The 27,490-nt window shown below is 41.3% G+C and overlaps 2 protein-coding genes across 7 annotated transcripts; one reads left to right on the plus strand and one right to left on the minus strand.

Moving 5' to 3' along the window:
- Window positions 1-2,959: 2,959 nt before the first annotated feature.
- On the minus strand, window positions 2,960-4,552 carry LOC132978735 (outer dynein arm-docking complex subunit 3-like). The gene has a single exon (XM_061044023.1). It carries the CDS (start codon window positions 4,550-4,552, stop codon window positions 2,960-2,962), a length of 1,593 nt encoding a protein of 530 aa, XP_060900006.1.
- Window positions 4,553-6,776: 2,224 nt separating this feature from the next.
- Window positions 6,777-27,361, plus strand: LOC132979201 (gastrula zinc finger protein XlCGF57.1-like). Of its 6 annotated transcripts, none has more exons than XR_009674033.1 (5): window positions 6,878-7,017; window positions 24,727-24,834; window positions 25,014-25,106; window positions 25,830-25,897; window positions 27,180-27,361. XR_009674033.1 is itself a non-coding variant. In XM_061044798.1 (2 exons), the coding sequence occupies exons 1-2, from the start codon at window positions 6,849-6,851 to the stop codon at window positions 20,436-20,438; spliced, it is 1,800 nt and encodes a 599-aa protein (XP_060900781.1). In that variant the 5' UTR covers window positions 6,777-6,848; the 3' UTR covers window positions 20,439-20,816. The 6 variants fall into 6 exon arrangements, 1 of the variants encoding a protein (XP_060900781.1); XR_009674037.1 differs by having other exon boundaries at window positions 25,014-25,063; XR_009674035.1 differs by lacking the exon at window positions 25,830-25,897.
- The last annotated feature ends 129 nt before the right edge of the window (window positions 27,362-27,490 follow it).

Here is a 27,490-nt window from a genome sequence, read left to right on the forward strand (position 1 = left end):
TTCGGGGCTAACCCACAAGGCGTAAACAGACACGGAGAGTCCGGCTTGTTATTTTGGGGTTCCGGGCCGTACTCTGATTTCTCCTGCTTATTCTGCTCCGGTCTCCTGCATCATAACGTGCCTCTCGCACACACACCTGCCGAACACACACACTCGCCTCGTTCTCTCTCTGCTCACTCACTCGCTCCCCCCACCCACACACATGCGCACTGAGACATTCACAGACAGACATAACCTGCTCGTATAACAATGTTTAGTTTCATATCTGCATAAGTAAAGCCCCAACACAAATATTTGTGTCTGTTATCGGTCTGCCTCGTTAAAGTGTCTCATGTGCAGAGACAGTTTGTGTCCTGTTCATCATTTTACAGATAAACAAGGTCTTGCAAGTTGAAGTGAAAACTTCTCTTGGACTGTTTTTACCGACTACACAAAGAAGTATCCTATTTCCTTATTAGTGAAACCTTTAGGACAAGATGCTCCACGTTTGTCATTTGAGAACAGGATGCTCTTCTGATATAGACTAAAATAACGACTTTATTCTTTAAAGGCTTTAAGGGTTCTCCTCTCATCATTTTCGCACAGGCTGGTCTCGAACTCATTAATTTACGACTTTAATCTCGAAATTAATGAATTTGGACTGCAGTACCAGTTTTAAACACTAGGTGTCAGAGTTACATATTGCTCCTTTCAAGTTTCTTATGCAGGAAAATACAATTTGTAATGTGATAATAAGTCATCAACTAAGTTTGAAGCAAAATATTAATGTTTCAAAACAAACATCCCCAAATTTCACAAAAAGAACAAGAAGTCATTCTACAAACTGATACAGACACATTTACACATCTTCTTCTTCTTCTTCTTCTTCTTGTACAACTTCTAGAAAATAAATAAAATGTCAGATTATCTTAAGAAGTTGGAAATATTGTCCCACATCTCAGTGATAAGTGATGCTGCTCTCCTTTGTTTGCTGTTTGCAGAATGGAGGTGCTGTTACCAGCTGCAGGATGCTCAGACGTCCAGCAGAGGGCGCTGCAGGTTTGTAGCTTTTCTTGTTTTAAACAGATGAAGCACAGACCTTCTCTCCTTGTGGATCACTGACAGAACACCGTTTTAAAAATGATTTGAACCCCCTTGTGAGTTTTTAATCTGACTCCATGAGAACCTTTAGCTTTCATACTTTATGCTTCATAAAGGAACGACAGACGGGGATTAAAAACAGAAATCATTATTAACGACCAAATAAGAAGGTGAAGGTAGAAAATCATTTAGTTTTTCTTCTTTTGTTATCTGTTCAGTACATTCAGTATCTCTTTTTGTGTTTGTAACTTTTTATTTAAATTTTGACGTAGAACAGGAATACATAGATTTGATATGCAGTGATGAGTAACCTCTAAAAATCAATCCTTCCATTTTCTATACCGACTATCCCGTTCAGGGTCGTGGGGGCCGGAGGCTCTACCAAGCAGAAACCTCAGATGTTGAAAAATGTCGATGCTGGAGTGTACAATCCTGCAGTTCCCTGAGTGTCCACTAGAGGCTGGCTGCAGAAGCACAGGAAGTCACATACACACCCATTCTAAAAAGTCTGTTTTTACAGCAGAGATTAACATGTTTATAGCCTGGTTCAAAAAACCAAATAGGTGTGATTAGCTCATGTCTCAATGGACACACACTGTACGGGGGGTGAATGTTTTGATGACTCATCAGTTTTGATTTGATGAAGGATAAGAGTTATTCACAATAAGGCGTGTAGCTGACATGATTGACAGGTGGGCGCGGTGTAACGGTTTGTCAGGAGGTTTAAAACCCGCCTCAGCTCCAGCTCTCAGCCTGTCGTTAGGTTGACTGAAAGTTAGACTGAGACAGCATTTCCAGCATGGAGACCGCCATCGATGGGACTCCACACAAACACACCCCTCTGTGTGTGTGTGTGTGTGTGTGTGTGTGTGTGTGTGTGTGTGTGTGTGTTTTAGTGATTTGACATAAAACATAAGGAGTTGGATTACATCACCTCCGAGCTACATGTCCTATAGATATTTATAAGTAAATATGAGTTTTCGAAATTCCTAAATAAAAGCAGCACACTTCAGTTTGTCCACCTTAAAAAAAAAAGCACCACACTTCAGTTTGTCCACCTTCAAAATAAAAGCAGCACACTTCAGCACTATTATCTTATAATATCCTATTTAGCCTTGTACATTTTAGTCTTTGCTTATTTTTTATTTTTGTGTTTATTGTTGATATTTAATATTATACCTTTGTACAAAGAGAGCACAGTTTACCAAAGTAAAATTTATTGTGTGTTTAAGCATACCTGGCCAATAAAGCTGATTCTGATTCTGATTCTTCAGTTTGTCCACCTTCAAAATAAAAGCATGGGGAAACTCGAATTCACAAAACAGAGTATGAAATAAAACAGAGCGGCTCTGAGTCATTAATTACTTTAAGACATTAAAGACATTAAGACATTAAACACCCCCGTGTATCTGGAATGGAATGATCCTCGTGCCCGACTGACAGTCAACTGAGACTCTCCCCTAGTTTGAATCACAGTTTGTAAATTATACTAAGCAACCTTTAATTCTACGTGTCTGAGCGTACCACTGAACTCTGATTTATTGTAATGGTTTTACACACGTTTATAATTAACACGCACTCACAACGTTAGAATAAGTCCCTGCACTGTTAGATAAAGAGGAAGTCCGTACAGTTTTCACTTTTTTTCTTTCATCATTTTACTTTTGATTTTGAATATTCAACGTCAATTGATGTTTATTTTTTATTTTTTTATTTGTTGTGTTTTTTTTAATGAACTAACTTTCTGTTAGATGTTGGGAGAAACCTGAGCTCCAGGAGTAAACCCGACCCCGACAAATAGGATGGACATGTGAAGGGGGTGTATTTATACGCGGGAGGAAGGGGGTGGTGGGGGTGTAAGATGTCCTTGTGATCTACTTCAGACTCTGCCCTTCTTTTTCTTCCCACGCTTCTTCTTGGACTTGGAGTCGATGATCTGCTGAGACTGGCGCTTCAGCTCTTCCCGCGAGAGGACGTCGGGCTCGTCCTTCTCGCCCTTGTCTTCCTCCTCAGAGAGGTCGTCTTCAGTCTTGATGAAGGCGTTAGCCTGCAGCCGCCCCTCGGCCTTGACGGAGAAGCTGACCTCTTCAATCTCTCTCTTGATAGCAGGCAGGTCTTTTCCCTGAAGCTTCTCGAGCAGAACGTCCAGCTTCAGCTCGCACTCGTCCAGCAGCTCCAGGAAATACTCATCGGATTCAGGAGACACCGTAACCCTTCTGTCCTCGGGTAGTTTGGTGTGTTTCAGTCTGTCAGCGAGTCTCTCTGACCACACTCGGATGAAAACAATGGTTTTATCAAGCTGACTGTGGCGCTCTTTGCTGGCGTCACACCGACGCTGCTGAGCCTGCAGACGCTGCTTGCACACGTCCAGCATCTGTTTGTCCGAGCAGAGCTTAGCCGCTGTTTTCTCCTTCATGTCCTGAAAGTTTTCATTGAGGATCTCCCTCTCTTCCTTCAGTTGCTGCAGCACCTTCTCATTCTCCTCCTTCTCATTCATTAGATGTTGCCGGCTGTCTTTCTGGGAGATTTTCTTCAAGTCCTGTAAGCTGCTGATTCCGGTGGCCTCCTTGATGCGCTGAAAGGCCTGGTTCAAAGTGGACCTAGCTCTCTCCTCCTCCTCTGCCATCATGGTGCTGCTGCGCTGGGCCTGGCTGCTCAGCTCTTCTCTCTGCTTAGCTTCTCTCTGGGCCTTTTTACTGATTTCTTCAGCCTGGGCCTGGAGCTCCTTGAGCTGTTTCCTCTTGCTGACTTTAGTGCTCTCTGCCCTCGTGATCTTCTCGTTGTAATATAACTCCAGCTGCTTTAACTCAGCCTTTGAAGCCTCATTAAAGTTCTCAGCCATGGTGACCCTGGACTGCAACTCTTCAAGCTCTTTTCTGTCCTTCTGTCTTTCTGCTTCCATTTGTTTCCTGCTGGCCGGGTAACCCAGAGCCTCCTCCTGCAGCTGAACGATGGCTCTGTCCTCGGAGGCTCCACGTTTCTCCGTCATATCGCACTCGGCTTCTATGCTGTACACGCACTTCTTCAGCTCGGACAGGTACTTGCAATCATCCTCTTGTTTCTGAGTTTGAACAGCAACAGAGTGTGAACCTCCTTGCTCCTCGCCTTGGCGCTCGTCATTCTTAGTGCCGTGATCGACGGCATTGATCCGTTTAAGAATGGACAGATTCCTCCGTTTTAAAGTGGTAAGGGCCTCCTCCACTGACATGTTGGAGAGCAGCCTCAACAAGTCGGGTCGGTCAGGAAAAGCCGCTTTGATCACATTAGCATCTTTGTTAGCTTCTGCAATGTTCTGTTTTCTCAGCTGCTCGTTCTGCTGCTTCAGCTGGTCGATCGCCGCTTTCGTCTTGTTGACGCTGGCTTCAGTGCGATCCCTGATTGCGGCTCTTTCAGCCTCCACTAGTCGGAGCTCGATGCGCGCCTTCTCCAGTTGCTCCTTTAGCGGAGCTTTTCTCAAGTCCCTGGCAGACATTTCTGTATTGTTGTTGTTATTGTTGTGAACAAAGAAAAATGCAGTTTAAAATGTACCTACGCTTAGAGCTAGCTTGGCGTAATCAAACCTGTGTCCTGTCTGTCAGTACGTCCTGTGCTTGGTCAGCTCAGATTAAAAACTCTTATGACATCACCGGCCTTTGATCTCTGACATCCATTCCTGTTTTTTTTTTTTTTTTACTTTATTTTGAAGAGAATGTTTACATTTAAAAAAAAAACATTGAACATTCTGAAACTTTATTTAAAGTGGCAGTAAGCAACATGAACACTCCAATGGAATGCAGACGACTGTTGTCACGGCAACCTGCCTGCAACACAAACATTCTCCTCACAGGGTCACTGTGATTGGCTACTAAGGTGCAAGCTAAGCCCTGATTGGATGCTTGATTCAGACCTACAATGTGTTTAAAAATGACCAACACTGAAGCAGGCCGCAGACAGACATCTGTTCAATTAACATTTCCATTTATTTCTTGCAACATCTGCCCCCTAGTGTTTAAAATGGGTACTGCAGTCCAGATTCTAAACATCATAGAGAGCTGTCTCCCCCCCCCCCCTCCTCTCTAGAGTCGATGCTCACACAGGTCACCATGTGGTGGACTCTGAAGCTTCAGTGTTTATCCAGCTCTGCATGGGTCTGTAAACCTTTCTGTGTTCTAACCTCTCTCCATTTTTCAAAAGCATCTCCAATATTGATCCTAGTTTGAGCACGTTTCTGCTCGTGGAGCTTATTAGAAACATGCAGAGGCTTTTTAGGTCGGGTACAATCACTTCTATCTGAACCACTTCTCTTGCCCGCTTCCATCACTGCAACACCTGTTGGTTTGACCTGATAACTGCTCTCATATCTGGCAAACCGAGGGGCGTCCAAAACGGCCGTGTGGGGGGTCACCTTAAAAGCGCCTACCTTCTCTGGTCCAAACAAATCCAGAGCATTCAGGAGCAGAATCTAAAGTTAGAAGGAGGACATACTGGCTGCTGCATTGTTGTCAGAGAAGCCAGCACTTCAACATGTTTCCTTAATGATCAGATAGTAAGATACCTTTATCATCTCACTACACATCTCACTGATTGGACCTTTAATGGTTTATGGAAGAATTTCAACACATTCTGAAACTGCAGAGTGTTCGCTTTCTAAAGAGACCTTTTTTGCACTTGTTATCTAAATGGTTGAAGAACAGCTTTCATTTTCCCTTTGTCCTTCATGTTACATGCTGACTCTCCTCTACAAAGAAGTGATTTAAATGTCCCTGTGAGACGGTTTCAAGCGCACACTGGCAAACTTCTTCTCGTGTATGTGTGGGTACAAAGTTAACAGCTGATGGCTGTGTGGGATAATAACTTGTGTGTTCAGCACATTGGGGGATTATTAGTGCAGAAATGTTCACCATTAAATCTGACTATTCTCTTTGGAAATTATGACCTCTGGTTTGATGCAGATGTAACATCTTCCATGTTGCTCTGCAGGAAGAGTCCGTGACTCACTCCTTTAGTCTTGTGCTGCCTCGGTTGCCTTCATTGGTCCCATCACTCTGACATTTACAGCCCGTCACTGTGCACCGTCCTTCATCTGAAGAGACAGCACCGGCTTTCTGTCAGGGAGCGGAGGAGACGTGAGCTGCGCTACATTAAATCTGATGCTAAGGCATGCCACCTGCATGCTCAGGATAACTGTTTTTCAGCGCTCCAATCACAAAAACAAAAAGATAAACAGAAAAAACTTCCTCCACACTGTTAGAGTCTCTTTAGTCTCTTTAGAGGTCCAATAGGGTTCCTTCCGAGAGAATCTTCTCAAAAACAGGGCAGATACTTACAGTAAGAAGGAATCGCATCAGCCCATCCAAGCTGAGGCATCTCATTTTTCGCAAGGCCAACCTGCACTGAGGACATTCATATTGTTTGATTAAAGAGTTCTGGTTCTGTTCTGTGGATTTGTTTGCAGTTTTTTGTATTTATTTTGTATTTGCATTTTTGTATTTGTGCAATTAAAACGTTTGATTAAAATATTTAACAAGAGTAAGAATGCTTTTGTAACAGAATAAATGCATGCACAAAGGGTTTTCAACACACAAACCATTCATTTTTGCAAAGTTAAGCTAAAATATGAGGCGACAAAAGATCCTAAATTAAGAGCCGTTTGGGAGTCAAAAGAGCCGACTCTTCTTTGGGAGCTGAGTCAAAAGAGCCGACTCTCTGAAAAGAGCCGAACTTCCCATCACTATTAGACGTCAGCGCTGAGTTGAGTTTTCCCTCTGTGACTCTTGGATGTGTGTAAGATGGCCGGGTTTAAGGATCTTAAAGAGTTATTCAGTCGACGGCTGCTCGCTGCGGTTATCAGAGATATAACAGAAGAAAGAACAACAAGTGGATACGAAGAGGAGCTCCACCGACAAAGAAAACTGCTGGATGTGATTTTAACTCCTGAAATCAAGCTACAGAGAACAGGTTGGTTTTCTTTCCACTGCTGGAAACGTGTTTCCTGCTCATGTTTCAGATAGCAGAGCCTTTAGCTAACTTCCACAGACGCACACAGCACAGTGTTAGCTGCAGCTAGCTCCTGCTAACAACATCATTGAGTTTACTGGACTAAAAGACTCTTTAAAGTCCAAAAATCTGCGACGTGAGCTGTCATGAATATAATTCACTTCATGGAAATATTTTTATTTTTTTATTTAACGAGGTTGGTCCCATTGAGATTAAAAACCTGTTTTTCAGGGGAGACCTGGCCAAAGTACTATGGCCATGAGTCATATCTGGGAATCAGTTGTTCAAACAGCCGAGCTAAAACATCGACATCCTATAGAATCTGCTTCCATGTTTTTCATTTTAGATTTAAAAACATTTAAGGACACCAGCTCTTTGAGCTTTATGTTATTCTGCAACAGATTCCAGGCTGAGGGTGCAGAGTACCCAAAAGCCGTTTTCCCAATTTCTGTCCGAGCGTTTGGGACAGAGAGCATGAAGAGGTCCTGAGAACTCAAAGAATACTGTCTGGTACTTCTCTGCATGATAAAAACACAGAGAGAGGAAGCAGACCTTATATATTAAGGTGTACCAGTGTATGAGCCTACGGGTCGCCAAAGCGGGCCATCCAACCCGAGAGTACAACTCACAATGAGTCAGAGCTTTACAGTTTGTAATGAACCTCAAGGATGCATGGTAGGCTGTATCAACCATGTAGAGACACTGAGCAGAGATCACCATCATCTAAAACAGGTAAAAAAGTTGCAGTGACAAGACGCTTTTTTACATTAAAAGAAAAACACAACTTGTTTCTAAAATAAAAACCCAGTTTTAGCCTTTTTCACCAGACACAGTACATGGGCTTTAAAATTAAGGGAGTCATCAATCAATATACCCAGGTATTTGTAACAGTGTACAACCTCAATCCTCTTTCCATCAACAGTAGAAAGCACAGGTTCATTTTGTGACCTGGTCTTTTGATCTGGTAAAAAACATAAACTTGGTCTTATCTGCAATATGTTTTTCAAGCTTCTTCTTCTTTTTCTTTTTAAATGATGCTCGAGTCTCTGTTGGCTAAACTCTGCTGCTGCTGGATTACTGTGTCGTGCCTGTTTTGCTTATTTAACAGTAACGTAGGGAACAAACTTCACCAGCGGAGCTCCCGTTAGATGTTCTCCCGTTCATCTCATCCTCACTCTTAACTACAGCTGCAGAAATACAGACTGTGCAACTCAGCCAAGCCCCTAGCTAGCCAACGTGACGGCTAATCTAATGCTAACAATCATGCAGACCAAACTGGAATATCCTCCCTTGTGTTTACAGTTTGATTTACGAAGGTCAAACTCTTCTGTTGGACACATATCTTATAATAAATTTCGTGAAACCCAAGGACGCTTTACAAAGTGTGTGTGTGTGTGGGGGGGGGGGGGGCGTAATGGGAGACAACAAGAGACAAACAAATAAATGGCCACAACCATGAGCTCAGTCTTGCTGCTGTTGAGTTTTAGGAGGTTGGAAGACATCCAGGTTTTGATGTCCTGCAGGCAGTTGACTAGTGACTGGGGGGGGGGGGAGCTTAGTGGAAGGAAGGGTGCTGAGGTAGAGTTGTGTGTCATCGGCGTAGGAGTGGAAATTGAGACCATGTTGGCAGATTATCGGACCGAGGGGGAGCATGTAGACAGCGAAGAGAAGAGGGCCAAGCACAGAACCTTGCGGTACTCCTTGGTTAACTGGGGCTGGGGAGGAGCTGGAGTCGCTGATGGTGACAAACTGTTGCCTGTTGGAGAGGTAAGAGTGGAACCAGGAGAGAGCTGGACCAGAGACGCCAAGGTGTTCAGATAGGCGGTTGAGGAGGATGGTGTGGGAGACTGTTGCCCTTTCCGAATAGCCACAGTTCAGTATGCAGTATAGTTTCAGTATACTGAACTTTCGTGGTCATTCAGTATGCATATTTTGGGTCCACCTCAGTATACTGAACATTTCAGTATGGATACTATCTTCCGGGTTTAATGCAGTATGGATCGGATGCGTGCTTTCAGGAAATGAATTGTATTTTACCACCCACAATGCTGTGCGAAATTAAACGTAAATCGTCACATCCGCCTCCAAATCAAAACGAGCGTGGATTAATTGAATCAATTTTTAATCTAGAGTTAAAGTCCCGACTGAAATCGCTACTTTTAATTAACAACAGAAAATAAAACAAATATCTGCATTATTATAAAACCTTTCCCCCTCTATTTAAATAATGATTTCACTATTTAAATGTGTCTTTATTGGTTTACTTTATATTCTGTATATTACTGTCTTTCATTTGTACTTTTCTTTATGAAGGCTACTGTATGTTATTTAGTTATTTAATCTGTCTTTTACTTGATTTACATTGTGATGTTGTTTTTGGTTTACCTGACTGTATATGAGCATTATTCTTCTTGAATAAAGCTAAACAAAAAAAAAAAAACAGTGAATGGACCCCATAGTGGACAGGCGGGCGGGCGGGTGGTGCAGTGAGTTGAATGGAAGAAGAAGACCTGAGAGTGCGGGTAGGTGTGTTGATGTGCAGGAGTTCAGAGAGGTAAAGCGGAGCGAGGTTGTGGATGGCCTTGAAGGTGAGGAGCAGAATTTTGAAGGTGATGCAATGTTTAACCGAGAGCCGATGAAGCTGCTGTAGGACAGGGGTGATGTGATTAACAGAGGGCGTTCTGGTGAAGATGTGAGCGGCAGAGTTCTGGACCAGTTGATGTTTGTGGATGGACTTGAGAGGGAGACCAAAGAGACGGGAGTTGCAGTAGTCAATGCGGGATGTAACCAGGGTGTTGACAAGGATGGCAGTACTGCTGGGAGTGAGGGACGTGCGGAGGCGATTAACGTTACGAAGATGGAAATAAGCAGACTGGGTGACATTATTGATGTGAGCTTGGAATGATAGTGTGCTGTCTAGGATGACACCCAGACTCTGAACCTGAGGGGAGGGAGAAACTGAGGAGTGGTCAATAGCCAGAGAAAAACTGTCGAGTTTAGAGATTGTTGATTTGGTGCCGATGAGGAGAAGCTCGGTTTTGTCACTGTTTAATTTGAGGAAGTTGCAGGTGAACCAGGATTTTATTTCTTGCAGGCCATCAGTCAGGGAAGTGAGCGGGAGGGAGGAGGTGGGTTTGGTGGATAGGTAGAGCTGGGTGTCATCCGCATAGCAATGGAACTGGATGTTATACTTACGGAAGACATGGCCAAGAGGAAGGAGATAGATGATGAACAGAAGGGGGCCCAGGACAGAACCCTGAGGAACACCGGTAGTGACTGGAAATGGCTGGGATTTGAAGGTTCCGAGTTGAGTGAACTGAGTGTGACCAGAGAGATAGGATGAAAACCAGTGCAAGGGTGTGTCAGTGATTCCAATGGAGGCAAGTCTGTCAAGGAGTGTGTGATGGGAGATGGTGTTGAAGGCTGCACTTAGATCAAGGAGGATGAGGATGGTTAGAAGTCCGGAGTCAGCTGCCATGAGGAGGTCATTAGTGATTTTTACTGCTTGCGTAGTGACTGCCCATCACATCAGCCCTGAGTGGAACATGGTAAGCCCTGTTCTGCAAATTCAACCCATTTAAAAAAGCAACTCAAGGTTGGACAACAAGTGAAAGACAGGAAGTCAACTTTCACCCAGGTAAAAGCCAGACATCTTGTGAAGGATGTCCATCTTTCCTTCATTGATCTCATCCACTGTGACTGACACTGCTTCTGCTCAGAGAGTTACTACTCATTTCATAGTCGTAGAAGAATTTCAAATTGAGATAGAAACCAAGGTAGAAAGGTCAGGAGGTTCCTGTGGGGCTGATGGTCTCTAAATTAATTTGAAAGCACACTGTTTCAACCTCATTGACAGCGCAGTGCGCCAGCTTTACTGTAGCTCAGATCGCCCAACAGCAATCTCTCTCCCAACTATCGTAACAGAGAATCCATTCATTATCTTCAACAGAATTAAAATGTCATCATCCATAGCAACAAGTACACAGGACAGGATAGAAATGTAGCACTAACTTATCATGCTTTTATTGATCATGTCAATTAAAATATTAAAAGTAGGGCTGTTAACGTCAACAAAACACAAAAAATAATAAAAAGAAATAGAAAAGAAAAAAATTGTTATACAGAGCATAGATAGAGAACCAACTGTCCTGTAGTGTCTTTAATTCTGTTATATAATTGAGCACAGGGCCCCAGACAGATACAAAATTTTCACATGAACCCCTCAAGTTGTAATTTATTTTCTCCAAATTTAAGAACATCATGAGGTCCTTTAACCAGTCCCAAGCTTTGGGGGGAAATGGTGATTTCAATTCCAATAATATTCTTCTGCGAGCTAAAAGAGATGCAAAGGCAATGCAGTCCTTTATTTTTCTACTGATTATTTGATTAACTGTAAGTACTCCAAAAATAGCCATTTCTGGACACAGTGTCAGCAACATGTTTAAAGCTGTTGCAAGGTGTTTAAAAATAGTTGTCCAATAGCCATGCAAGCAGGGACAGGACCAAAACATGTGTGACATGTTTGCTGGAGACATGTGACATCTATTACAAGTGTCTGAGATACTGGCGTACATTTTGGAGAGTTTGTAGTTAGTAAAATAGGAGCGCTGGACAACCTTAAGTTGTATCAGGTTAAGTCTGGAACAAGACGAGCTGTTATTCACTCGGGTAAAACACTGCACCAGTCATTGTCATCTATAGCTTTACTAAGTTCCTCCTCCCAGTCTTTTTTGATATTGTCTGTTTTTCTGAGCTGGGATATTAGAGTGTAGATTTTTGAAATGAGGCCTTTTTGATTTGTGGGCATATCCAAGATTGAGTCGATTATAGAGGTATTAGGAAAGGAGACATTGTTTGCTTTAACAAAATTGCGGACTTGAAAGTATCGAAAGAGATGAGAATGTGGTAAGTTAAATTTTTCACACAGTTCACTGAAGCTACAAAAGATGTTGTCAACATAAAGGTCCTTTAGTCTGGCAAGACCTGAGGTCTGCCATAAAGAAAAGGCCATATCAGTGCCAGGAGGGAGGAAGAGATGGTTGTTATGGATCGGGCTATGGTTAGATAATCCCTGGAGCCCAAAGGCCAGTCTAAATTGAGTCCAGATTTTTAAAGTAGAAGTGACGATTGGGTTGGTCGTATTGGGAGTTTTGATGTTAGCATAGCCAAGAGTGAGGAAGAGGGGCAGGATTTGGCTTCAAGTTCACACCAGCTTAATGTTGGTTCCTGGACCCAGAGTGAAATTTTGTGAATATTAGTTGCCCAGTAATAGTTTCTTAAATTAGGTAGTGCCAATCCACCTGCAGATTTCTGCCGTAAGAACTCTCTCCTGATCCTAGGGGTCTTGCCTTTCCAAAGGAAGGAGGTAATTAGTTTATCTATTGCACAAAAAAAGGATTTAGGTAAGAAGACTGGGAGACATTGGAAGAGATACAAAAAATGTGGAAGCACATTCATTTTTACACAGTTAACCCTTCCAGCAAGGGATAATTGTAAGCTGTTCCACCTTCCCAAGTCCTTTTTGAGCTGATCAATTAAGGGAGGAAAATTATTTTTGTAAAGGTCTGGTAGTTTTCGACAGATATTCACTCCTAAGTATTTAAAACTGATTCTAGACATCTTAAAGGGGAGGTGCCTATCAGGGATCTGAAAGGCTAGATTGTTTACAGGGAAGCATTCGCTTTTGGAAAAGTTAAGTTTATAACCTGAGAAAGATCCAAACCTATTTAGTAGCTTGATTGTCTGGGGAATAGTAGATATCGGATCAGAGATAAACAATAATAAATCATCCGCATAAAGAGAAAGTGTGTGTTCCGAGCTACATCTAAGGATACCTTGACTAAAATTGGCGGATTTAAGTGCAATCGATAGGGGTTCTATCGCAGTTGCGAACAACAACGGGCTCAGAGGACACCCTTGGCGCGAACCTCTGCTGAGTTTTAAATATTGAGACTTCAACCCATTAGTGCTTACGGAGGCCTTAGGTGATGAATATAAAAGCGTTATCCAGGATATAAATTTGGACCCGATGCAAAATCTCTTAAGCACCTCGAACGGGTACCCCCACTCCACTCTATCAAACGCCTTTTCCGCATCCAGAGATACCACCACTTCTGGCGTCTCACTTGATGCTGGAGAGGAAAGAATATTGAGAAGTCGGCGAATGTTAGAGAAGGAGTGTCTGTTTTTCATGAACCCGGTTTGGTCTGGTGATATGTGTGGCATGATAGGTTCAAATCGACGGGCTAATGCTTTGGCTAAGATTTTATATTCGGTGTTTAGGAGGGAGATGGGGCGATATGAATTACAATCAGAATCTTCTTTACCTGGTTTTAGTATTAAGATTATTGAAGCCTCAGTGAGAATTTGAGGGAGAGCGCCCCGGTCCAGAGAGTCCTTTATTTAGTTTGTCAATACATTTTTTGTAGAACTCTATAGGGTAACCATCTGGGCCGGGGGCCTTACCACTTTGCATTCATTTAATAGAGTCTGTGATTTCGCTTGTTGTTAATGGTTGATCCATCTCATCTGCTTGCATACGAGATATGGATGGAAGTTCCAGGTTCTCTAAAAAACATTTCATGTCTGTGTCCTCAGCAGGTGATTGTGAGGTATGTAATTCAGAATATTTTTTTTTAAAGGTTTTGTTGATGATGGATGGTATTACTGTTAGATCGCCCAAGGTAGTCCTAATTTGTTTAATTTTCTAGGCTGCCAGTTGACTTTTGATTTGGTGTGACAGAAGACGTCCTGCCTTCTCACCATGTTCATAATGAAGTCCACGTGACCGTAACAGGGTCTTTTCAGTCTCTTGTGTTGTGAGTAGGTTGTGGTTAATTTGGAGATTGTGCCTTATTTTAACTAGTTCAGGGGATGGAGATACTGACAGCCTGTTGTCCAATTGAGTTATGTTGCCCAAAAGTTCACCTTTTTCTTTTTTTTTTTTTGTCTTTTTAGTTTATTTTGCCTTGCAGAGTATGAAATGACCTCTCCTCGGACTACCACCTTTAATGTCTCCCAGAGTAGAGATGGAGATATGGAGTCGGAGGTATTCGTGATGAGAAAATCATCAATCACTTTGGAAATGGTTTCACAGAATCTTACATCATTTAGTAATGTGCAGTTCAATCTCCAAGAGGGGCGTGTGTTTTGTAAGACTGCAAACGAGAGGTCAAGTAACACTGGAGCGTGATCAGATATCACTATAGCGCTGTATTCCGTGCTTTTGACAACAGAGAGAAAGTAGTTATCAATAAAAAAGTAATCAATTCTTGAAAATGTTTTGTGGACCTGAGAGTAAAATGAGAATTGTTTTTTGTCTGGATAGAAAAGGTGCCATGGGTCAAAACTTCCTATTTGTTTCATAAATGAAGAGAATGTTTTGGCCATTTTAGAAGGGGCAGCACGCTTAGTACATGATTTGTCTAGCAATGGATTCATTATACAATTGAGATCTCCACCATAAGATGGTGGGAGTTTAGGTCAGGTAGACATGAAATCACCTTTCCAATGAATGCCTCATCATCAAAGTTAGGTGCATAAAGATTGACAAGAGCAACCGGTATATTATTAAGGGAACCTAAAACTATTACAAAACGGACTCGATGGTCAGCTATGACGTTTGTTGGGGAGAACTGTGTTTTCTTATGAATCAAAATAGCTGTGCCCCTTGATTTGCTACTGAAATTGGAATGAAAGGCTTGGCCAACCCATGAAACCTTCAATCTATGATGGTCTTTTGTGGTTAGATGGGTCTCTTGTAAGAAAGCAATTTCAGTTTTAAGGTGTTTTAGGTGAGATAATATTCTACCTCTCTTGACTGGGCCATTGATCCCTTTAACATTCCACGAAATGAACCTCAGACAAGCTCCTCCATTTTTTGTTATATTAGCCATATTCTAGCATTACAGTATATGGGAAAGACACAAATTGCTTCGTTGCAGGAAGGGAAGGGAGAGTGAGGGAAAAAAAAAAGAGTAAAATAAGGACAGCACACACACATTCACAGATATGACCCCACCAGAAACAAAATAGGCAGCTGGCCTAACACCTAGAACCCCCCCCAAAGAAAAAATCAGGCCAGAAAACAATAAACAAAAACAAACTAAACATTCCTAAGCTTCCTAAAAGGGTTAGAACTAGCAGCAGGACCCTATAAATCGTGTAGCTTCCGAATAGCATGTACCTGACTTTCATAAGCTGACAGGGCTCCATGCATTAATAAATGTCTATAATTTTTAAAGCAGAAAAAAATGCATCTTAATAAATAGGGATAGCAGAGGTAGACAACTCATCCACCAAGATGCCTGGGTTACAAAACAGATACCATGGCAACCCCTTCTGGACTGTGTGGGGCGATGGAGAGGGGAAAAGAAATAAAGCAAATTAAAAAAAATAAAATTAAAAAAAATTAGTAAGCCTCAGTAGGAAAACTTACAGCGGGACTACAAAGGGAAGGAGTTTTTTCCTCGGTGGCCATCATCCTGTGTGGAGGGGAAATAAAATTATAATCATAGGCTCTGTTATTCAAACAAAATAATAAATAGGTGACAGTTCTAGCGGGGTGTCTCTGCCGCATACTAAGCGCGAGTATTACGCACGGAATGCCGCTGACACCAACATAGTTATGGTATATAAAAATGTTTTTCTTTTCCATTTCTTCCCCCCCTCCTCCCCTCTCCCCACATCACCTAAAAACTAACGTAAAGTAGAAGGCTATCGTTTGTCCAGTGGTCGCGGTAAGAGCCGTTTTTAACATGCAAAAAAAAAGTAAGCAGCATAAACAAAAACATGTTTATAGGCTAATGAAACACCCATTCAAGAGTCTAAGGAAGTATAACAGTATAACGTTAACTGCTGATTGTCAAGGTGTGTCCATACCTCACATTATTTCCACATATGATCTCGGAGAGGCCACAAGGCACTTTGTTTTAAATGTTCAACTAATCCAGAACAGTCAGTAGCCTACTCGATCCAAAGCTATCCGTCCCTGAGTCTTTGTTGGGTTTATTGCGCAATCGGTCCAGGTAAAGCCGGCGTCCGTCTATTAAGCTCGACATCCACTATCCAGTCATGGAGGCGAAATGCTGATCATGAAAATCCTGTGCTTTTTGTGGGGAGTCAAAGTAGTAGTTATCGTTTTGAAATGATACCTGGAGACGCGCTGGGTGCAGCAGACGGAATTTTATCCCTTTCAGGTAGAAGGAGCTTTTAACGGGGTTAAACGCAGCTCGTTTTTTTGCCAGGATGGGGCTGTTCGGGTATACTCTCAGCTCGGAGCCGCGATAATTCATTTTGTGTTGCCTGGACCATATTAAGACTTTATCCTTCTCCTGGTACCGGAAGAGCTTGATGATGAAGGCTCTCGGTCTCCCCGAGTTGTTGTCTCCAGGTTTGGGACTGAGGGAGCGGTGAGCTCGCTCTATTTCGGGAGGTTTATCAAAGGTATACGGACCAGTCACCGTCATCAGAAGTTTGAAAATAAACTTTGTCGGGTCTGCATCCTTCTCACTTCCTTCAGGTAGGTTGATTAATCTAAGGTTGGAACGTCTGGACCTATTTTCGAGGTCATCAACCCGTTCCAGGAGTACCGTAGTTTGTGATTTAAGAGATTTAACAATGTCCTCCATCTCTGTAAGTTTTTCAAAGTTTCCGCCCACTAAAACTTCTGTTTTATCGAGACGACTGTTAAATGATGACACTTGTTGTCCCAGTGAATCCACCGAGAGCTTCAGAGATTCTGTTGATTGTTGTATCAGGATAGTCATATCGGCTTTGAAGCTTTCGCGCTGTTTAGTGAGTAGAGCCTCAATGTCGTTCTTGGTGACTGGGTCAGTGTCGCTGACGGCCGAGGTGGTAGCCATGTTTGCTAGGTTAGCCGAGCAGCTCGTTGCTCGAGTCGTTATTGTCTGTGGTTTCGGCTTTGGGTTATTCATGACGACGCAGCACTCCTACGACAGATATCGTTTGGTGGGAACTTCGCCGTTTGCTTGTTATAATAAATGAAAGGTAGGTTATATGAAAAGTTTAGCCGGAGCCCTTGCTCACGCGTCTGCTCACTACTCCATCAACCGGAAGACTTTATTTTCTCACTGGAGACCAGACAGAGCAGGAGGAGCTAAACCAGTTTTTTTTTTAATGACAGTATCTGCAAAGTAATATCCCTGTGACATCAAACATTTCACTTTTTGTTGATGTATTTATGGAATTTTAGACGCATTTATTTTAGAGATAGGACAGAATCAGAAACCAAGGAGACAGAGTGGGAAAGGAGCCACATGTCGGATTCAAACCCGGGCTGCCCGCTCTCCAGGACTTAATGATGATGAGGAGAAACTTCAGTCCTCACAGCCTTTGGCTACCGGTGCCCTCACTTTTTTTTTACACAACCTCTCCAGCTGGTTTCATTTATTTTGACTTTTTTTTTAACAAGTTCCTTTTTTCCGTGGTTAAGTTAAAATACTATCTTCAGTCTACCACAAGTTCCTTATTTTCTTTCAAAATAAAGGTAACCTAAGCATTCATAAGAGCAGTCGAACGTCACTTCCGGCTCGCCAGAGTGACCACTCCCCCGTTTGGGTGAAAAGAAGCCCTGAGAATGTATCGGCGGTAGATTAGAAAACACAGGTAGCCGTGCGATTAAACGTGATTGTGAAGCTTTTTGTACTTCAAACTATTTTAAAAACACAATTTAGTATCAGGTTTTCATTTACAAAGGACAAAGGAGGGTAAAAGAAGAACTCTGTGTGTTTGGACTGAAACTAGAGAGGATTAAAGTGGTAAATTGTGGGACCGCTGTCATGTTCTTGCTAGCTTTAAGGCAGCAATCGCTCCGTGACAGAAGAGAAGTCTTAACAGATTCTTCACACATTCATTCACTAACGTATTTAAGAGCCCATATTCTGCCCTTTTTGGGGTTCGTATATTTAATCTATGTACCTACTTTTGTATGTTCACAATAGCTAAAGTTCTAAAAAAGTGTCTGTTTTCATGTACTGCTCCTCCTTGCTCCCTCTCCGCTCTGAGTCCGTCAGCTACGCTCTGCTGAGCCCCCACTGTTAGACCCCACGTGGGCCAAGTCTGCTCTGATTGGTCTGCCGATCCGCTCTGTCGTTATTGGTCAGTTGCTCAGCACGCTTCTCGGAAATTTCAACATGAGCTGCAGGGCCACAACGCTGACAATGACGCCGCACTGACAAATTTTTATCGAGGGGGTTAATAATTACTCATCAGGTGTTTAAAGTCAGTTTATGACTCGTTTCAGCAGTTTGACGGAGAGATTGAACAGACACTCACATACACAGCTAATTTTATACCGTTATGATGCCGATCTCTGTTCAGAAATGTCATATTTTAAATGTTTACATCACTAGTCATCAGATTTAGGCTCATACTTGCAATTTTAAAGTACGGTTTTCATTTTTTAAGACTTTAAATCAGTAAAGACCCCAACTTGTCCATTAACCGCCATTCATTCAGATGGAATGATTTCACCCAGAAAGGGGCGGGGCCGGCATCGTTTGGGCAAAGTACCCGGATGGGTTGCTCTCATGAATAAGACAAAGTTACAAAATAAAAGTGTTAAACACTTTTTTGAATGCAAAATGAGTGAATTCCAAACATGATTAAAATGTGGTCAATTCCAATCAACTATTGATTTTCAGCCTTTAAAAATTAAATCATTTGACAGCCCTTATTAATATTAAAAAAGCAGTTTAAATACCGTTAATGTTTGTTAACTGTGTCCTGCAGATGTCCAGCAGCTGTTGGTGAGTAAAGAAGAGCTTCCACCTGAGCAGCAGGAGTGGAGCCACATTCTGGACCAGGAGGACACTAAGCCCCAACACATTAAAGAAGAACATGAGGAACTGTGGATCAGTCAGGAGGAAGAACAGCTTCAAGGACTGGAGGAGGCTGATAACGCCAAGTTCCCCTTCACTCCTGTCTCTGTGAAGAGTGAAGATGATGAAGAGAAACCTCAGTCCTCACAGCTTCATCAGAGACAAACTGAACAGATGGAAACAGGAGTTGATGGAGAGGACTGTGGAGGAGCAGAACCAGAAAGGGACTTAGATCCAGAGAGACATTTACAACCAGAGACTGAGGTTGAGATAGAAGACTCTTATGAACCTGAGACTGATGACAGTGATGATTGGCAAGAATTAAACTTGAAAAATAAGAAACTAAAGACTGGTAAGAGACCACATAGGTGCTCAGAGTGTGGTAAAAGATTTAACCGAAAAGGGAATCTGACCAGACACATGTTGGTTCATGAAGGAGAGAAACCCTTCAGCTGCTCTGTTTGCAGTAAAAGATTCAACCAAAAAGATCTTCTAACCAGACACATGTTAGGTCATACAGGAGAGAAACCCTTCAGCTGCTCTGTTTGCAGTAAAAGTTTTAACAATAGAGGAAATCTGACCAGACACATGTTAGTTCATACAGGAGAGAAACCATTCAGCTGCTCTTTTTGCAGTAAAAGATTCCTCCGAAAATATGTTCTGACCAGACACATGTTGGTTCATACAGGAGAAACCCCCTTCAGCTGCTCTGTTTGCAGTAAAAGGTTTAACAGTAGAGGAAATCTGACCAGACACATGTTGGTTCATACAGGAGAGAAACCGTTCAGCTGCTCTGAGTGTGGTAAAAGATTTTACGTAAAAGAGCATCTGACCACACACATGACGATTCACACAGGGGAGAAACCCTTCAGCTGCTCTGAGTGTGGTAAAAGATTTAACCTGCAAGAATATCTGACCAAACACATAATGACTCACACAGGAGAGAAACCCTTCATCTGCTCTGTTTGCAGTAAAAGTTTTATCCATAGAGTAAGTCTGACCACACACATGTTGGTTCACACAGGAGAGAAACCCTTCAGCTGTTCTGTTTGCAGTAAAAGTTTTACCTATAGAGTAAGTCTGACCAGACACATGTTGGTTCACACAGGAGAGAAACCCTTCAGCTGCTCTGTGTGTGGTAAAAGATTTAACCAGCAAGGATATCTGACCAAACACATGATGATTCACACTGGAGAGAAACCCTTCAGCTGCTCTGTTTGCAGTAAAAGTTTTATCCGTAGAGGAAGTCTGACCGGACACATGTTGGTTCACTCAGGAGACAAACCCTTCAGCTGCTCTGAGTGTGGTAAAAGATTTAACCAGCAAGGATATCTGACCAAACACATGATGATTCACACTGGAGAGAAACCCTTCAGCTGCTCTGTTTGCAGCAAAAGTTTTAACAATAGAGTAAGTCTGACCGGACACATGTTGGTTCACACAGGACAGAAACCCTTCAGCTGCTCTGAGTGTGGTAAAAGGTTTACCTGTAAGAGATATCTGACCAGACACATGATGATTCACACTAGAAAGAAATGCTAATCCTGTGCAATGGTAAAACTCATCCAAAGGAATCCAAGTTAACAACATCACTAATGTGTATTCATATGTATTGACTAACAGATGTATAACTGCTGTTATAAAGGGATATGAGACAATTGTAATCACAGATCTGTTTCTACTTTTTGAAATTTATGTTTTGTTGCTGACATATGAACCAGTAAGTTGGGATCAGCTATGACGTTTGAATTTAAAGTGTTTATATGAAACAGTTACAGTGTAAGGATTCTTCTTCTCTCCTGATATCTTCACTTCTTTCTGTCACTCTGTTTTCTTGGAGGCCTCTGTGTTGGGTAGCACAAGTTCTTCAGACAGCTCATGTGTCACCTTGTAATAAATAAACTGATGTAGAGTGAGAAAGACTTTCATCTACTTGTGTTACTTTGTGTCGAGTGCCTAAAGTCTCTTTGGTAAAGAAAAGGAACTCAGCAGATCCTGATGCAGAGCGACCACAGTCAGATCAGGTCGATGTTGATTTCACTGAAAATCTTTAACCCTTAATAAGAATCCTGCAGTCAGAATACAAAATAAAGAAAATCTCAATGACACCTGAACATGCACAGGATTAATTAAGAGTGCAGAGGCCACTAGGCACAAAACTGCTGCAGCCTTTGATCACAAACTGAATGACAACACCTGTAGATGTCATCTGGCATTCTGGATTTACTCAACATACTGTTAGAAGAAACAATAGAAATGCATTATAGTTTAGTTACCGTGTGAACAGTACAGAGTCACCAAACCTCTAACCCAAGTCGAGTCTCGAGTCCCAAAAACTCAAGTCCGAGTCGGTGAAGATAAATCCAAGTGGAGTCTCCATTACCTGTGCCTGAGTTGAGTCCTCAAGGTTGAGTGGAAGACCTTACCCAAAAAGACTGAATGCTGTGATACAATTAAAAGGTGCTTCAACAGTATTAGTTTATGGGTGTGTATACTTATGCAACCACATTATTTTACTCTTCATTGGTCATTTTATAGGATAGAACTGGGTATCATCCAGGCAGTAGAACCGTCGGACTAAGACTCCATCCCGGACGTAGAGACGCTTCCACTGACTCCGGTACGCCTTGGTGGCTAGACTGTGAGCTGAGATGGTAGTCCATGGAGGGCGCTCTCCACTACTTGCTATCCATGCTGTAACAGGTGCAATGTTTTGGGACGAACACAGCTGATCCTGTCGCATTTGTCACAGGGTCTTTAGAGCCATCTGTGTATACTTGTACATTTTCTCCATATCTTTGTTCACTTACTAAATCAACATTTCTTTTCTTTTCCTTTATCTTTAGAAACTCAAAGTCTTCTTCAGCTGTCTCAAGCATCCACATTGGAACTGGTGGACATAAAACAGTTGTCTTGTCATACACTCCCATATCTCTGGCCACTCTATCCCCTATCCATCCCAAACTGGACATAATTGTTCTCTTTTTCTGAGCAATCCTTTAACTCTGATTTGTTCCATGACTGTGCTTTTCAGGTTGTAGCGACAACTTTTAGGAATGCTCTGCCTTTGGGCTTAAGATTTGTGGGCACTGTTGACGCTTTTAAAAAGCAACTTAAGACCCATTTGTTTAGACTTGCTTTGGATGAATCTGATTTGTTTATTGTTGAGGTTGTTGTTTGCTTTTTCTGCTTGTTTCTCCTCCTTTTGTAAAGCATTTTGTGCTTTTGAAAAGTGCTATATAAATGAAGTTATTATTATTATTGTTATGTCCTCTCAAGTTCAGCCAATGACCAACCTGAAGTGCACATTATGAGATGATGTAACTGCCCCAATACATATTTGAAGAGCCTGTGCCTGAATCATTTCTAACTTTGCAAGTATTGTTTTTGCTGCAGATCCATATACCATACTCCCATACTCAATACTTAGGGGTGCTGTGGCTCAGTGGGTAGAGTCGTCGTCTCTCAACTGGAAGGTCGAGGGTCCGATCCCCAGCTCCTGCAGCATCATGTCCGATGTGGCCTTGAGCAAGACACTTACCCCCGAATTGTTCTCTCTTGTTACTTCTGATGGTCTCACTACATAGCAAACTCTGTCATCAGAGAGTGACTGTGGAGGTGACCTGCGGTGTAAAAGCGCTTTGAGTGGTCAGAAGACTAGAAAAGTGCTTTACAAGCTGAAGTCCATTTACCCAATCCTAGTTCTAATTAACACCACGTGTATTTTAAGGCAGCAACATCAGCTCCCCAATCCACTCCTACAAGACATCTCATTACATGTATTACTTTTTTACATTAATCAACAATATGTTTCTTCCATGTCAATCAGACATCAAAATATTCCCCTTAAAAAAACAAATGAATCGTTCTAGCTTATTTCCATACAATGTCAAACCAATATTCTCCCCACGAGAAAAGATTATCTTTGTTTTTTCCACAGAGAATTGAAATCCACACTTTAACCCCCAATTCTCAACTAAACTGATCCCTTCCTTAATTTCATTTACAACACAATTCATATTCTTTCTTTTTTTTCCACAAGGCTCCATCATCCGCAAACAATGATCTTCCTGTTGGGATATTATCAAATATTGAAAATAACTTATCACACTCCCCTTTGGTGTTCCACTCTCTACAACATACTTTATATATTATATATATATATTTCATATTTTATATATTTCAGCACCTTTTTTTAACTTGAATCGATCTCGTGTTCATAAAATCCATTATCTGATTAAAAATCCTTCGTTTGAGTCCCATGAGATGTAACTAATGGAAAATAATGTGTACTATGTGTAATGTGTAACTGAGTGCTCTGCTCATACAATGATGAAGTGTCTTGTTTTTTAGAAGTCTTAAAGAGGTGTCCTTGGGGATGGTGGAAAGATGGTACAACTGGGCCTCTTCTCTGTTGCTAAGCAACATGACGTATGTTAAGTGTTATCTGTATTGTGTTTTGTGTTTAAATACTAAGACTTCTCTCTATTTGGGGAGCTCCTCTTCTTGGGAGTCGAGATCATAGATCCAAGTTGGTGTAGTTACCTACTGGTGTCCCGCAAGGATCCATTCTTGGTCCCCTCTTATTCAGCCTTTACATTAATGACCTTCCATCTATTTGTCCTGAGGTTGAAACCATAATGTACACAGATGATACTGTTTTATTTGTACATGGCAGATCCAAGGCAGATGTTGCAGATAAGCTCACCAGATCCATGGCTCAGGTTACAACATGACTAAGAGAGTGTTGCCTGCAACTAAATGTCTCTAAAATCACTCATTTTTAAAAAGTACCAGCTTTTAAGCTGGGAAGACGTCATAAAATGTTTTAACGTGTGCTTGGTTTTTAAAGTTACTCACACTCTAGCTCCACCACCACCTGTCGCTTACATCAACAGAAGAACTGGTACCGATCGTGTCACAAGGGGATCGACAAGAGGAGATTGTGTCATCCCGCTGCGAAAAAGTTCTTTTAGTCAGTCAGCCTGATCCGTCAGAAGTTCAAGACAGTGGAATTCAAACCCAGAACATATCAGACACCTAAACACAAACAAATCTTTTTCTAAGCAGCTAAAACAATGGATGGTCAATACATATACATGTCAGCTCTAAAATGATTTATAATGGATGAGTTTGCAATCTCAACATATATGTATTTTATGCTTTTATTGCTCTCAACAGCTGTGTGTTTTCTAATCTTTGTACTCTGTCCTGTTTTACCTTGTCAACTGTTCAGCTTTGTGCTTTGTTCTGTTTTGTTCTGTGTCTTGTTTTGTGCCAAGTTCTCTTTGGCTAGTGTTGTCGTTCTTTTCCTTTATCTCGTCGTTTATTTTTATTTTAAAAAGCCTCTTTAACATCGAGGCCAGGGGACTACAGACGAAAATTAGCGTTTTGGCTAATTCTGGCATTTTTACCCATGTACAATCATGTGTTTTATTAATTTACTTCCTAAATAAACTGAAATGAACTGAATTAATTAATCCTGTGCATGTTCAGTTGTCATTGAGATTTTCTTTATTTTGTATTCTGACTGCAGAATTCTTATTAAGGGTTAAAGGTTTTCAGTTAATCATCTTTCCTGTTTTTAACACTATTTCTGTTCAACAAGATTCATTTCTATTTAAAATGCTCTTTTGGTTATTTCATTATCATATTTGTCTGTTATAACTTTTTAGTTTTAGACTTAAATTTTAACCTCTCAAATAACAAAGCAGTCTCAAATCTTTTTGAGGAATTAAAGCAAAAAAAAATGAATTCTACTTTGCATACAGTACATCCTCTGATAAATAAAGTGAAGTACTTTGATTGCATTTCTGTGGTGTTCCTGTAGGTGACCATGATGCAGCCAGACTGAAGCAGCACGTTGTGAAGGTGGATGCCATCATCTTGTCTTTGCAGTGCTGATTCTGAAGAGAACGCCTTCACATAGGACTCAAAGGTAAAATTATCTCTCATATGATTGGACTGTGTTATTGTAACCGCTATCAGCATCAAAGTAATTTTAGTAACAATTTATAATCCTTCTTAAAATGTAAGGAAGACTAGCAGAAGATTTTAACAGCCTCTATGGTTCTGCAAGAAGTTCATATTTAAATTGTTCTTCTTTCTGTCTTCAAGGAAATCAATGCTTAAAGGAAACAGCAGTCCAGACTCTGATTCCAGCTCCGGTGAGGTTCTGCACACAAATTGGCTGTCTGATTCGTTTAATGGGTAATTACCACACAACACCAAATCAGTACATTAAATTGACTTTTTTTAAGCTAAACACTGAAGCTACTTCTGCATATTTCTAATGAAGCACAAGAATCCAACTGACTGCAGTTTCTGCTCACACTGCTGAAGTCATGTCTCACTGTTTAAATTTCACCGTTGTACTGTGAGTATAGAAATAATAACTCAACAGGAGACACTGTGGTGCAGTGTGTGGTAATGAACACAATACTTTTCTGCAGGCATGTTCTCTCATTCCTTATCTGCAGCTGCAGTATCCTGTTTTACCACTTTAACTTCATCATCACACCTCATTATATTGGACCGCCAGCACTTGACGCTTTTGTGAATAACAATGGTCAAAAGACGTTTCACACGACCCCTTTCTGTGACACGCTGAGAGCCTTAAGCAGAACGCCTGAGTTAACAAAGTTCATAATCAGCTCATGCTATCAGATATCTTTATCTGGGGATTCTGGCTTTGCTGAACCAGATTTCTTAAAGAAAGACTGGATATGTTGAACTTGCTTCAGGGCATACAGCAACTGACCCAAATACTGATCCATAACTTAAACAACAGCCAAATGCCGCCACCTAGTGTCTAAAGTGAGTTTTGTCTAAACTAAATGTGTTGATGTGTTTGCACTTCAGAAATAAAAGTTTCCATGGCTAAGAAAAACCAGTATAAACTGGTTCTGCTCATCTGTCTGTCCCTGTCCATAGGCTCACTGACTTGAAGAGAGAGGACACTTGGCTTCCATGTACGAGACACACAAGAATCACTCTATCAGGTAAAGTCTCACTTTAAAGTGATATAAGAAGGTGGAGTATTACAGAATCATACTAAGTAAGCCACAGTCAGTCTAACACTGAGTTAATATAAACTCTATGTATATTAAATTATACAAGCTTCTAATTTCTGCCTGTCAGATTGATTCTGCTGTTTCAGTTTTCACCTGTTAGCTCACATCCCTAGCTACTACTAAGTCATAGGCAAAAGTTAATTATTGTAACCCTGTTTATGTCATTATGTTCATGATTATATGAAAATATTTAACATTAGTTTAATTCATCAGGCTGGTCTATGTGATGACAGTTTAAAATAATCTTCAATAGAAAGTGGCAGGAACACTTAAAACATAAATTCATAAAGCTGGTCATATTATTGGATTCATCATGTCTTATTATATATTTTGTTTTTCCTCTTAAATAGTTCTCCTGTCTTTAAAGCAAACTTTAGAAGCTGAAGTTTAGCAGAACCTGAGGACAGATCTTATTTCAGGTCTGAGGCAGAAACATCACAGTAAAATTCATTATACATTATGTAAAAAGGCCTGTTCAGGTTAGTATTTTGTTCTGCATCTCCCGTTTCTGAGTGCACCTGAATGTGTTGCTCTTTGTCTGAGCGCCCCTGAACGCAGCATGCACAGCGCATCTCCGAAGTAACGGCAGTGAGGGAGACATGCCCAGACAAGTTTTGGATTCAACTGAAAGGACTCGTGTATTTTCTGACGGACTTTTATTATTACTCTGTGCGTCCGTGAGACAAGTGAGTTGAGTGTTGCTGGAAATGAATGTCTTTTGTATTGTTCATAGCAACTTTGCCTGTTCAATTTCTAAGTGCTGACGTTATTTTTTCACTTTAAATACATGCTAATTTCTAGCTAATTGATAACAGTAGCATAGCTTGTTACGTTGCAAAAGTGCATTGATTGCTAAGTGCTAAGTGTTTTCAGCAGTCTGTATTCTGGAATGTTCTATGTATAAGTCACATTCCTAATTGTCTTTCTTTTATTTCTTTCATTATAGAACCACACACAAATACACACATAGGTTCAATTATTTCAAGGAAAGGAAAGGCCTCAGACTCATGCCTTGTACTGTTCACCTGAAATTTATATAAATGGCTTGAACTGGAACTGGATTCTCCACCTTTCTTCCTCACTCACACCTTGCATCAAAAATAGTGTCCTGACCCGACACCCTGAAGTGATTGCTGCCACCCTTTATTGGATCCTTAATACCTCTCATACACATTACATTTAACTCCATGATTGTTTTTCATTATTACAGAAGATGCCCTCAGATTCAGATCCATCAGCAACCCCTGACAACATGGAGGACTCGTCCCCTGAGCGTTTCCTGTCCTCTCTCCATGGAGTTCTTCTCTTCAGTTATTAACTCTTGAAAACAGCAGCACAACATGCCAGACTGTTTGACAAGTCTGTGATTGAATAAATGGAAATGGAATCTCATGTGTATCTTGTTATGCTTATTGGCTTTAAATGTTTAATATTAAATAAGTTTGAAGGCCATTTATCTCAGACGAGACCGGCTGTGACAAGCTGAGCTCGTCTGTTAGCTTTGCTGTTGTCTTAGCTGTT

Source organism: Labrus mixtus, chromosome 1 (genome assembly GCF_963584025.1).
Source record: "Labrus mixtus chromosome 1, fLabMix1.1, whole genome shotgun sequence".
Taxonomy (NCBI): domain Eukaryota; kingdom Metazoa; phylum Chordata; class Actinopteri; order Labriformes; family Labridae; genus Labrus; species Labrus mixtus.